Here is a 13,143-nt window from a genome sequence, read left to right as displayed (position 1 = left end):
GAAAAAGGGTACACGTTACATCGAGGGAAGTAGCAGGCGCAAGTCCGCCAAAAACAATCCTCGAATTCTTCCTCGGAGCGATACCTTATCGTTTCAATTATCGGCCGAGGGTCTAGCTGCGAAATTAATTACAAGCTCGATCCTCCTTGGTACTTCGGTCTCCTACAACGAAATCTCTCTCTCTGTCTCTCACTCTATCTCGTTCTCGGTCTCTTTCGGTCTCGTAGGTCGGGATTTATCGGGGAATCGCCGCCGCGACGTTCAATTTCGTTTCTTAATCCGACGGTGAGGCTAATCGGCCCCACATTCCGAGTTCGAGTCTCGCGCGTTAAACTTCCGTTGTCTCGGAACGGGGGAACCGAAGGCCAGGCCGCGAACAACGGGGCCCGACAAGATCGCGAAACGGCCCCCTGGCCTCCGAACGAACGAACGAACGCGCGAATCCCCCCACCTGCCCCATGACCCATACCCCTACCGCTACCCACTGGAAACGAGCGGGTTTAATCAAACTTCGTAGATTTTCCATTATGTCCGCGACTTCGCGCCCGGAGCGGCATAACTAATTTCATTTACCTCCTCTGTTCCCCTCCTAGTCCCTCCCAACCATCCCCGGCCCCACCCGACCAGCTTAGATGGAAGTGCCGAGATAAATCGCGCGGCTACGCGAGCTCCTACGGGATCGGATATCAACGGCACCGGTTCGTCTCGTTCTTTCCATCTCCGTTCGTTTTCCACTAGGAACACCGTGGAACCGATGGTGTCTCGGTAATCGGCTTTCCGCTTGTTTCTGCTGGACGCGACGAGTTTCGTTCCGGACAGGTTCTCGTTCGAACGAAGCTGGAAGACGTGCTCGGGAATCACCGAACTTCGCCACCGAAGAATTAGATCCCACGTTTCGAGTGGAACGAAGTAACGTCCGGGTCGTTGTTTCAACGAAGGAAAATTCAAGTTCGGCGCCATCGGTTTACTTCGTAATTGGATTCGTCTCGATAAGGCCTCTTTCCAACACGACGAATCATCGTGTCTCGCGCGGAATCTCTCGGCTCGAATCTTCCAACTTTCATCGTTGACGAAATTTTCGTTTCGAATATGTACCGTAATGTGAAATTAGGGTTCATAGAATCTTTATCGAGAGGAATTCGATTTCTTTGCGCATTTAGTATGGAATTTTGGTTACACGAATTCTGATGTTTCATTTCAATGTGCAACTCTTTAAACGAGAGTTTGTAGAAATTTGAATTTCTATCGTGTAGAGGGAAACACCTCGATCGTTGTTTTTATTAAATTTTTAGAAAGTACAGCGACGAATTTCCAGTGTTCGTCCCCGACTTTTAACCAGATGAACATGTTTTGAAATTATTTTGCAAGAGAATTATTTACGCGACAAGGACTCGCCGACGGACTCGCTAAAATCGAAGAGACTGTTAATTCGAAGCGAATACGAATACTCGAAGAACTACAGTATTTTCCAGCCCTGGTTGATCATTACGTCCATCGGTAAACACGAGGACACGCGAGGAGTGTTATTTCTGTATCGAACGCGCGTGCGTATTTTAAATTTCGAGATGGCCGTAAATTTGAAAGCGTGAAACCGTCGATCGGGAGTCTCCGCTCGCGGTGAATAAATTACGAGTAAACGACGATGTAGCGGATATTTGTTTCACAGCCGGCGCTGTTTACCATAAACTTTGGTTTTGCAGGAGGACAAGGACCTGGTGCACGAGTTTGTGCAAAATGACGGGCTTGCCTGCCTCATCAAGGTTGGCAGCGAGGCCGACCAGAATTACCAAAATTACATACTACGAGGTGAGTATCCTGACAATTTGTCGATAGATTGCAACATGTTCGTGCACAACGTTGCTTAGGCTACTAATAACGCGTAGAAGCGTTCTGGCAGATGGTTCGTGCTATATTTTCATCGGACATGAAATCCCACAAATTGCGGTCATAAATATTTACGAGCGAAAAAAGCGAAAGTCGTTCAAAATTGTTCGCAGTCGAGTACCCTTTTACGTTTAATTAGCTCGGAGCTATAGAAACGTTAGTCTCGCGTGTTATCCGTGGCCAATTGGTTTTCGTTGCGTTTCGTCCATCGAGTCCGCTTTCGTTTTACATCTGTACGTAGAAAATAAGTTCAAGGATAAATTTATAATACAAGCGCAACGAAGAGGAGTTTTTCGTACGTTCGTTCCACCGTATCTTATTTGTCGGTTGCTACTCTCTTTCGGGTACGTTTGCATTCGAGCAATGGAGACGAATAAAATTTTACAGAGAATTGGCACTTTCGAATTTATTAGAAATTTTCAACGCTCTTATCGAGAGAACGATTAGAATGATTCATAGAGTCATTACGAAAGTATTGACAAACAGTCGGATCGTGGACAAGATATGAAACGTTAATGGTAAATATCCGAGTGGAATCAGTTACGCTAGCTTAGTTTCTTTCGAGGGTTATCGAGACAAAGAGCGTATGACTCAAAGAGGAAAGTCGACAGAACGGTGTTGTTCGAATAATTCTTTTTTTTTTTTTTTCAAATTATTTCTACGCGTCGAGTTCTACTTCGATCGTTTTCGAATATTCAGTTATCTCGAGTAATTTAAGATCGAAATTTCCCAAATGGTTTCGCTGCTCCTAAATATTCCAAACTTCCTGTGCGGTCGCTCTTCGTCTCTTATCTATCGTCCAAAATTCCGTGTACCGAACCGTAAGAAGACAGCCTCCAGACATCGTGTCTAACAGATGTCCGAATCTTGAGCCGACCACCCAGTAGAAACTGGAACAATGGTTCAATTTTCAAGTCGTTCCTAAGAATTCCTGCAGACACTTCCGTCATGTAAATTCTTTACCTCGGTGAGATTACAATCTTGCGTCAATAGTTGCTTTCCTCTTGTAACGGATAGGTTGCCAAAGTTGACACACCGTGAATACTTTACCAAGACGGTCTGCAACCTGCTGAACGTCGAAGTAATAGCGCTTTTATAACCGAGTTAACAATACCGATATAACCTGTAAACGTTCAGCGATTGCTCGATTGAAAATTAGTTTCTTTCGTTAAGCGGATTGTTATTTTCGGTACAAAATTTGGAGTCTCTTCGCAATGCTTTTTGCACCGACGGAATAATTAAATCGGAATGAAAGTCGATAGACACGTACCTTGGATAATGTAGTTTAACGAGAGGTGTGTCATTTTTTGAAAAATTTTTTGAGAAAAGTGTCGTTTGGAAAAAAAAACTTATCTTTGACGTTGTCAATTTTTTAAATTTCGATGAAGTCCTTTCAAGATGATACTTTCGAGAGCTTCGATCTCCAAAAAAAAAAGTTTCATCCAAAATAGCCAAGTCTGTTCCCTTAAATCGAAACAAAGTGATCGGAGCCATCGAGTACGATTGTCGAATTCGGACAAGAATCGAAAAGACCGTCGAGAAAATAGATTCCTCGACTCGTGGTGATCGCGTCGATCCGATCGATTCTTTGCGAATGATCGTTGCACGTGGCTCGTCGCTGATCCATAATAACGTAGGGTATCTCGGTCGAGAGTCGTTGCCGCGTTCGTTGCCTAGATTTCGCGCGGAACACGAGGGCGTCGTACGTCTCCGACGCTCTCGTAAACACCGATAAGATAATACCGTCGTAATGCGGCTAACAACACCTAACGAGGGGCGCATCAACGCCTTCGCCAAACCTCCGAGCCAGCCTGAGACGCCTCGTCTCGCCCTTTTCCCTTCGTGTTGCTCCCCTAGCTGCCTAACCTCGTCTCTCGGCCCGGTTGAAAGGCGTATTTTCCCTAATACGCGTCCCGGTTGATGGAAGATACATTTCCTTGGCACACGCGTGGAACTACGCCGTTAACGCTCGACTGTTTACAAAAGCAGCGCACGTAAGCCGCGCGACGCAGCGCGGCGCGGCACAGCTCGGCGCGGAGCGACTCGGCTCGAGGTTGCGGCGGGGCGCGCTTCTCCGCTCGCGAAACCGCGATGCGTTGCAGATTATGAATGCACCCTTTGATCGCGGTTTCGAGTGCCTCGCCTCGACGCAGTCCGCTCGAGTGCTCCGTAAACCTCCCCGAGGGCGAACAACGCGCAAGAAGGCCAATTCCGCGTCGGGACGGCTAGTTGCGGCGCAACCCACTTGTGGCTCGACTCTGTTCTCTTTACGGCTCCGATAACGAAGAGAGGCGGCCGCCTCTCGTCTTCGATCTCGCGAGACTTCGAGTGCATTGTATACCGGAACGGGTTCTCCGTGGGGGGCGCTCGAGAAACCTCGAGATCCCGAAACTTCTGGAAACGGCTCGAGAAAAAACTGCTCCACGGAGACGCGACCGTTCCACGGTCCTTTCCGTCCTCGTGTTTTTCATTTCTTTTTTTCTTTTTTGTTTTTTATTTTTCGAGAGAGAAACCCTCTCCGCTCGTTCGAAGCTACGATCGATCTCTGCTCCACGGTACGGTCCGTGTGTACTCGCGCGCGAGATTGTCTATATATTTCTTCCCGCGAACGACGCGAGCACTCCGGGTAATTTAACGCCGATAGGAGAACGCGGAGAGTGCGTAGATTGTTCCTTGTACGTGTGTATTTATGATACGTACAAAAGAATGGTAAGTTGCTTTACGAAAGAGTTCTTCGTCGGTCTGGTTCTTCTAACGTTTCATTCATGGTGTCTACGAATTCCACGCGAGTTCTTTGTAGCTGGTTAAGTTCGGTCAATGTTCTGCGAGTCCTGTGCGATTGTTCCCCGTGAGTTCTGGAACGATTTTTCGTTCCGAGTTCTGTTCCAGTTCTGTCCGATGGACCGTCCGATCTGGACAAAAGATACGTATTTGGGGGATGAACATCGCGATTTTGTAATCGGTGTATTCACCCTGGCGGTGATAAAAATCTTAGCAATTGTTAGCAATTGTTTTTTATCGAAAGGAAGCGTTGTCGACTTGGATACTTGAAATCCACCCTTGTCGCCAATTAGAATTGTGCGTTGGTCGGGGTTACACGAAATGCGCAACTGTCCACAAATTTCAAGTTTCGTTGTTTTCACGACCGACGAAATTAACATTCGAGTCGCGAGGGTCTTCGTGGACCATGATGGTCGAATTGCTATAGTAACGAGCGAGTGCTCAGCGATAAAGTAACAGACTGCGGGTCTACGAAGGAAATTCTTATTTGGCTCGGTATTCCCTCCGCGAGACGATTCACGAGAGTTTGGAATACGTGGTTAATTAGATGGGAACTGCTCTCGCGGATGTACGAGATTCCATAGGTATGGGATTTTGATTAGGTCGAGAAGCAAAGTTCGTCCGGAGTGTTTTGCACAATGGCCAACCGTGCTCGCAGCAACGAATTTAGTCGCTTATGCATTAAATTCCACTTCGTGAACTCTGATATTGAAAATGTATCCAGGTACGTCGTGGAACACTTTTAAGAAGTTGCTTCGTAGAGATGTTATCGATAGCTCTTAAAAGCGACCTTACGTTGAAACCCGTTGCGGGAACTCTATACCTTCCGTTCTTTTGTTCTCTCGTGAAGAGAACTCCCCTATTTACTCGCGTTGGTCTTCATTTTCGTTTATAAATAAATGAAATCTCGACAATCGCGTAAATGGAAGAATTACAAATTATTTTGTATTCAATGGAACGTTTAATTGCAACAAAAACGACAAGGAACCGGCACATATGTACGCGTAAGTTTGGTTTATAAGTCATCGTAAATATTATAATGTACGTTTATATTTTCTATTTTATAGAAAATAAAATGTCAACGTTGAATACAGAGAATGAATTTATCCTCTTTAAAAGGAAACGAAAAATATGGAAAATCGACGATGTAAAATAATCGTGTTTTCGGTTGTAGCTAAAATCGAGAAGCGTGCAAAAAGTGACGTCGATCCGTCTGACTTCCGAGAAGCTCGATTAATGTCTCTCATCTGAATTGCAATTTCTGTCGTGACGTCAATGACACGTGCCCTCCGATATAGTCGCAGTACAAGGCGATCCACTTCCTCGTCGTTAATGATAGTCGTGTTTCTTTCGTTTCTATTTTTACAAGAAATTTCATTTTCAGAAGTATTTATTTCGCCCCGTTAATTGTCCCCCTTTTCGACAAGAGTGGGCAACAAATAACGCTCTTCCGGTCTCGCGTTACGGGCAACGATTATTGGTACGCAATTCTGCGTTCGAAATGCTCGGTAATTGCTGTCCCGGTTTAAATCGCAAACATCGTAACTATTTATCGTTCCGAGCTTCTTTAAATATGTACGAGGAGACTGATATTTATTGGCAAGTAGAACACGATGTATTATCGCGATTAATCTCGACCGACCTTTCGTTTCGTTTCTTTTCGTTCAACCTGAAATCGCTACTGATCGTTTTACACGATTCTCGAACAAGAGATTCGTTTACCACCCATCTTGCAATCCTTCCATTCGGAAATCAAAGGTACCAGCTTCGAAGATCGCTTCGAAACTAAATACAAAATAAAATCTTGAACGCATCTCCGTTTGCGAATCAATCCGTTGGTAAAAATCGGCTCTCGCGAGCCGAGTGTTTTCGAATAACCCTTTTACGACTTACCGTGCAATCGATCGAATTAATTGTCCAAAGGAGATTATTGATACAGGATTACACGTTCTCTTCCCGTTGATTCTTCCCTCGATCTTAGAGACGACTTCCCTCCACCGAGACGAATTAGATTAGACGCGGAGTTCGTGGAAGATCCTTTTACGACTGTTTGCAAGGGGATCGGGGTAAGGCAAAGGAGCTTACCAGTTGTCCGACCGAGTCAATTAAGATTAAGCGAATATTGAGCAACTAAGAGGTCTCGATAAGCGACGGTGGTGGGGATACGTCGGATAACGTAATTCGTAAAACAATTTGGCGTTCGCGGTTTACGCGCGCGTAAATCGAGCAACGTTTTCACGGTGTCGTTCCTCGAGAGGCCACTAGGGGGATACGTCCCTACCCTCCTACCGCGCTGTTAACTGTCTAATTTAGGGGAGCTCATTGTGCGTTCCTTATCTCTCGGTAAACAGGAAATTTATTGCGAGCAGGCTCGAACGGGCATCCAACTTATAATCCGGCGAGAGACTGTGTCGACATTTTAGTGTGTCAGGGTTGGTTGATTACAACGACGTTTCCCTTGGTATTGGCTCATTAAAGTGCCGACGCTCCAACAGTTTCGGCTCGCTGGGAATGTTCCAATGGTAACTTTGATAAGACGTTACTCTAACTCAAGCGAAACCAACGGATCGCTGACTCCTCGTGTAGAATGGAATCCCATCTCGTCCAATTGTGTGACTGCGGATCAACTTTTCCAAAGAGCCCCGTCTCCGTTTCTGTCCTTCGTCGTCTCGCGTCCGGACGAGTTATTCAGGCAACCTGCAATTTTGTTGATTCACCGTGCCAACATCGTGGAAAGTTACTTTTACCCTTTCGAGCTTGCTGCGTGTTTTTTTTTTCATTCCGATACACCGTTGCGTTCCTGGAAAAATTGTTCAAGGGAACGAAACAAACGATTTGGAATTACAGGTGAAAACCGATTTATCGAGACTGGTGTAAAATTAATTTTAGATGTTGCACGGAGGTGACTGAATACTTCTAGATGGAAACGAAGGATCATTCGGAGCTTTAAGCTCCGGACATCGTGTAACTTTTAGTTTTGAGAACGTTTGAAATTGTACCAAAAGTGATTTATGAGGATGAAAAGCAAGCAATTCGATTAATAAGCGGGAAAGTAAAAATATAGTAATTTGTCATTTACGGATTAATTACTATCAATGTCTTTAGAAAAACGATTTTCAATATCGAATGGGGCATAGAAAATATACACGAACGCGTCTCTTCTAGTAGGTCAGATTAGTTAGGCTTCGTTCGAGATTGCTTTTAACGAGCCATTCTCTTACAATGTGACCTGGTATTAAAAATAGTTGAATATTGTCTGTGTCGTTAATTCGTTTTAATTAAGAATCGCACAAAAACACGGGATAAAAACTAGAGAGCGAGATCGCATCGAATGATTTTGATGGCGTATTAAATTAACTCGTACGTTGTTTCCTTTTTGCCGAGACTCGACAATGCGTTATTCGACCGTTTGTTTCTACGCTCGCAAGGAACTATTTACGGTTGAAGACTGGAATGCTTTTAGCAGCATACTTTCGCCACTAGCGCTTTTAGTACAGTTATCGACATCGTTTTACGAATTTTTACGAAAAAAGCCAACGAAACGGTTGTCCTCTACGAGCGTACTAAAACTTATCGGATCAAAGTAATTTCATACGGTGCCATAAACTCAAAGGGGATCGAATCTACGAGCAATTGAATCGATGTGCGTTTTCGTATCTCGGTTTTAGTGCTCGGTAATTGAGAACTAGGTCGTTACGTACATTTGTTTCGATGGAGATTTGTTAAGAAGACATTCCAGGAAGTTTATCTCAACGTCGAGGTTCAAGATTCAATTTTCTTTTATTTCTATACCTTCTACGGGACCGGACGGTAAAACGATTCAACAAGAACCGTACATCGAACTGTTTCCTCGAAACAATTCGGTAAAAAATTGTTCAACCTTTGTCCAATCAATGTTGCATTTGTACAGGGTGCGCAAACGTAACGCAGCGTCAACGCGTATACGAACGTTCCGTTAAAATTTATCGTGCAATCGCAGACCGGGTGATTTTTCGTGTAAAAATGAATCGAAAATGTGAAGTGAATTTGTTTCGCGCGAGACTTCGTTTTCGTGAAAATTGATTTTCAAAATTCATTGGGCACGCGCGCGATTCGGTACAATTTGCTGCTCAGCATGTTCGTTCGTTACTCGTTCTTTTATTATTTTTATTCACGTCGGTGTTCGTAGAGATCTACCATGGTACCGTATTATCTACTTTTCGTTGTCTACTTTCGTTAAACCCGGATCGAACGAACAATACAGTGGTATCGTCAACGTTTACGAACACCGACACAAGTAGAAACAGTGAGTAACGAACAGACGCGTCAGCCAAGCCTTGTTCGATCTCAAACGTGCCCGATGAATATTCGAAATCAATTTTCTCGAAAACGGAGTCTCCTGCAAAGAAACTTCGTCTCACGGTTTTTGTTTATTTTTCCGCGAGGAACAACCCTGTACCGGACCGTGTCTCGAAATTTCGCTCATCCCCGTACAATCGCCGTAGACAAATTCTTCGAGGAGTTTCGCCAAGTTGAACGTCGATGAACGTCGTTCAGCGAGAAGCGGTTAAATTCGCATGTAATTTAATTTTCGAGACGAAACGGCGACGGCATAAAACACCTGTTCGTACGAGTTGGAACGTTTAACCCGACTCTCGTGCACGATTAAGCACAATATCGCCGAGGAGACCGCTTGGCATCGCACGGCGCGCGCTTTTGCGACGAACTTGACACCAAAACTAACGACCTTTGAAAAACACGGCTGGCTCTAAATTATGTCGCACCCTCGGCCCGTGCCAAGACCCCAGTCCTCGAAAAACACCGCGTCTGCGAAATTTTCGATCCAAAAATGTCACCCAAGTATCATCTAGGATTCCTCGATCGAAATACGGACAGAAATTGTACGATTCTTTAAGTTCGTGGAGAAAATAAGTAATTGTTTATTTCTTTTGAGAGTATCGTTCTCGTGATACACGTTACGTATGTTACTCGCGTTATTTCGAATTTTTGTGTCTTCAGGGTTGTGTACTCGAGAACGATCGAATGTGTCGGGCCAGCCAGTAGGTGGTATCCATTTCGAGTACAGCTTTAGAGACGTTTCTCAATGACTTGGGCAGCTCGTTTGGATTTATTATTACGAGAGACAGAGCTCGAACAAATTATTTTTACTCCAATAACAACGGAAGGTGCGAGAGTAATTCGAAACTAATTTTATCGGAGAAGGATACGAGATTCTTGGCAGCTTCGGTGATCTTACACTCTGCTCATTGTATTCGGAATGAAAAATATTGGCCATTCAACGTCACTCTGCACGAGAGGATCGCTCTACGCTGTGTATTGTTAACCGTGTTCGTCGTTTCGTTTTCCATCGTCAGAAGGAGAATGAAGGATCATCGTGTTAAGTGATCGAGATCCTGATTTTCGAGACGAAAACGCTCCCGGTTGTAAAATAACGGAGAAGGGTACACAATGTTTCTGGAATTTATCAAAGGAAATTCCAAGCATTGTACGAGGCATAACTTCCCCGTGGATAATCCATAGAATTTTGCGAGGAGGTACACAAAGGTGGGAAAATTTGCGGGTCGGTTATAATACGCGGCGATCGCAGCTTTGAATCGTGCTTGCGGATGCATTTTCCCGCGGCCGGAGAAGCACGTAAATCAGAGAATACGTTCGGTATGCGTTCTATACGGAGTAACGCGCAAATAGGAATTCAACCGGCTGATCGACACGATGAACGTAAAATCTACGCGACATTTGCATATTTCTATCGGTGGCGTAAATCTCGCGGTATCGATCTGTCGCACGATTCAACGAAAGAACGAATCAGCTTCCGTAATCGGAGGAATCACAGTTACCGAAATACGTAACACGGTTCTGTGTATAATACATGGATTTACACCGTGTACCAGAGTTGTTGCAACACTGCAAATTAGTTCTGCGTTTCGACCAATTTCTGCTGTTTCTAATCGAGTACTACGGTGTAATAGGGTTTGGGAATTCGGTTGGATTGTGATAATAATAATAATAATAATGGTAATAATGAACGTGCTTATTGCACCGTACAAGAAAATACACATATAATGCGATCATTTTTTATTGTTTCTTTGCTCCATCTTGTATCACTCGATACTGTGGTGGGGTTGGGACACTTTTACCCAGTTTTCCAAAACGGTACAAAAATGGACTTGTTCCAGGTATTCGATCCCTTTCTCGAGTTATCTTCAAGAATCTTTATACGATAATAATACAGATTAATTGCTCGTCGAGTATCGTTCTAGATTCTACTCACAAATGTTAGCTACGCTTAGAACGACTCAACAAATGAATTCCACGCGCCCGGTACAACAATCTCGGGTATTTTACGAAATTGCGTAAATATTTCGATCGATAAGTTTCCACAAGGTGGAAGACGCAAACGCGTCTCGTAACTCGCGTGGATTTTCTTTTTCCCCCGGTGTACACGCGGCGTACTCAGCTATCCGAGAACTTCTCAGGATCGATAATTAAAAGAACTCCAAACGCGTAAGGGTGTTTGAAACTGGCGCGTGTTCCGTTTCTCGGTCGTAAAGTATAGGACTATCGAGTTCCAGGGATCGTATCGGTGTTTCGCTCAACGATCCTTTTATTCGATCGCGAAAGAGGAATCCGTGGAAACCGAGTCTCCGTGACGCGTACGAAGGATTATGATTCTAAATCACAGGGGGAAACGTTTTCTGTGCCGTTGGACGCAATGTCGTCGGAGTTTCCACTTGCTTTTCTTTTCTTTCTATTTCTTTTTTTTCTTCATTTTTTCCATTTCTCTCTCCTTCTGTCGTTCCTCGTGCTTTTCTCGTTTTCGTCTTTTTCGCTCCCCGTCGTCGAGGTTACGGGGGTAGGAAAGAAAATAAAGGTAACGCGAAAGAGCTTCCCGTGACGTCGCGAGGTCGTCGTTGGATTTTTCGCGCGGAAAAATTATGGCTACTGCTCCTCTTCCGGCCGCTTCCGCTACGTCCCGCGTTAATCCGCGATCGTGCGCGCACCGCGTGGAAAATCTGCGGTTTCACGGTGCATCGGCCCCAAAACCGTTCGGCGATTATAATATCGCGACAGCACGGTGGGCCCCCCGATAGTCGATGATTACGCGCACCGCGATCTATACTCTCGTATGCTTCTAATTAGATTTCGCGGCGTAACTTATGGCCGGTGTAATGATAACGGGCCGGCTAATGCCCGCAACCGTGGCGCGCTTAAATCGCTTTACAATTATTGTCATTACCGGCGCGATTGTACCGATGAAGCGGCGCTACGATTGCGACGTCGATGCCTGAAACGTGATGTTCAACGGGACAGTGTTTCTCAAATTAAAACCGATTGTTCGCGGATCTCTCGTTTCGGTATCGGTGTCAGGGGGATGTTCGAACGATATTAAGGACAGTGGAGATGTTGACGATACACGGGTTGTTAAAATATGGGTGAACAAACGCAAGGTAAAAAGAACGAAGTACGATGTGTATTACACGTTCTGTCTCGACATGGTCGAATTATTTTTTTCGCACTGAGTAGAAATTAAAATTGACGTGTATTACACTTTTCGTCTCCACAAAGTCGAATTATTTTATTCGCACTGAGTAAAAATTAAAATTGACGTGTATTACACTTTTCGCCTCCACAAAGTCGAATCGTCTTGTTTGCACTGAATAAAAAATTGAAATTCAGGCTCGACAGGTTTTCTGTCGGTGGGAGATTTAAGTACGAAAATTTCTGCGCCATTTTACGCGAATGTTTCAATACTTTATGCAACGTGTCGCTATTCCCGAAGAGATAGAGTTCAGATGTTTGTTTTGGATCGAGTGTAACAACGTCGAGCTGTTAAGACAATAGCCAACGAATACACGGTAGTTTGAAGTAATTAAGAAAATGCATCTGGGAACAAATGGATTCGAGAAACGTTCCAACCGATTCGTGTACCGATTACGCTCAATCGAAGTAGAAGCCATTATCGAAGTGCTTTTCGGCGACGCGAAAAGTTCAAAGTGTGCGAAGCGAAGTTGCACTTCGCGAAAACCGCGAGCAAAGTTTCGCGAACTTTCTCGAGCGGTAATGCAATCGATCGATTAAAACGTTTTACACACTTGGACGAAATTATAACAAGTTTCATTGTATCTCCGATTAAAGAGCATTCGTACTTTATCGATCGCTTTTTTTTTTACATCGATCGCCCGATTCGTTCGAAGGTTCATTTAATTATAATTTATTAGACCCAACGACGGATTGCTCGCTCCAATTGTATCGCAAACGTCTACCGCTGTATCGCGTTCCAAATTAAATTTGCATACTAAAAAACATACAGATTTATCACTTTGTGCTAAAACGATCAACGAAACGTATACCCGCGGGTGTCGTTTTCATCCAGCTCGAAACTTTAAATCGGTACATAAATACCATCTAGGTGTTCTTTTTACTCGGCAAATTGCAAGAAACTTCGCGAAGTTTATCGTTTGATATGCAACTACCCAC

The 13,143-nt window shown here is 44.4% G+C and overlaps 1 protein-coding gene across 4 annotated transcripts in view; it reads left to right on the top strand.

Annotated features, from left to right (window-relative positions):
- The window catches only part of Fhos (Formin homology 2 domain containing), a 287,057-nt gene that overhangs the window by 210,416 nt on the left and 63,498 nt on the right, over positions 1 to 13,143 (top strand). For all 4 annotated transcript variants that reach the window (XM_076325750.1, XM_076325751.1, XM_076325748.1 and 1 more), the window contains one exon: positions 1,701 to 1,806. In XM_076325750.1, the coding sequence (XP_076181865.1) occupies positions 1,701 to 1,806 (106 nt within the window). The remainder of the gene's footprint in view (positions 1 to 1,700; positions 1,807 to 13,143) is intronic.

Source organism: Ptiloglossa arizonensis, chromosome 13 (genome assembly GCF_051014685.1).
Source record: "Ptiloglossa arizonensis isolate GNS036 chromosome 13, iyPtiAriz1_principal, whole genome shotgun sequence".
Lineage (NCBI taxonomy): Eukaryota > Metazoa > Arthropoda > Insecta > Hymenoptera > Colletidae > Ptiloglossa > Ptiloglossa arizonensis.
The sequence above is the reverse complement of the archived record's forward strand: the minus strand, read 5'-3'. Positions and strand labels throughout refer to the sequence as shown.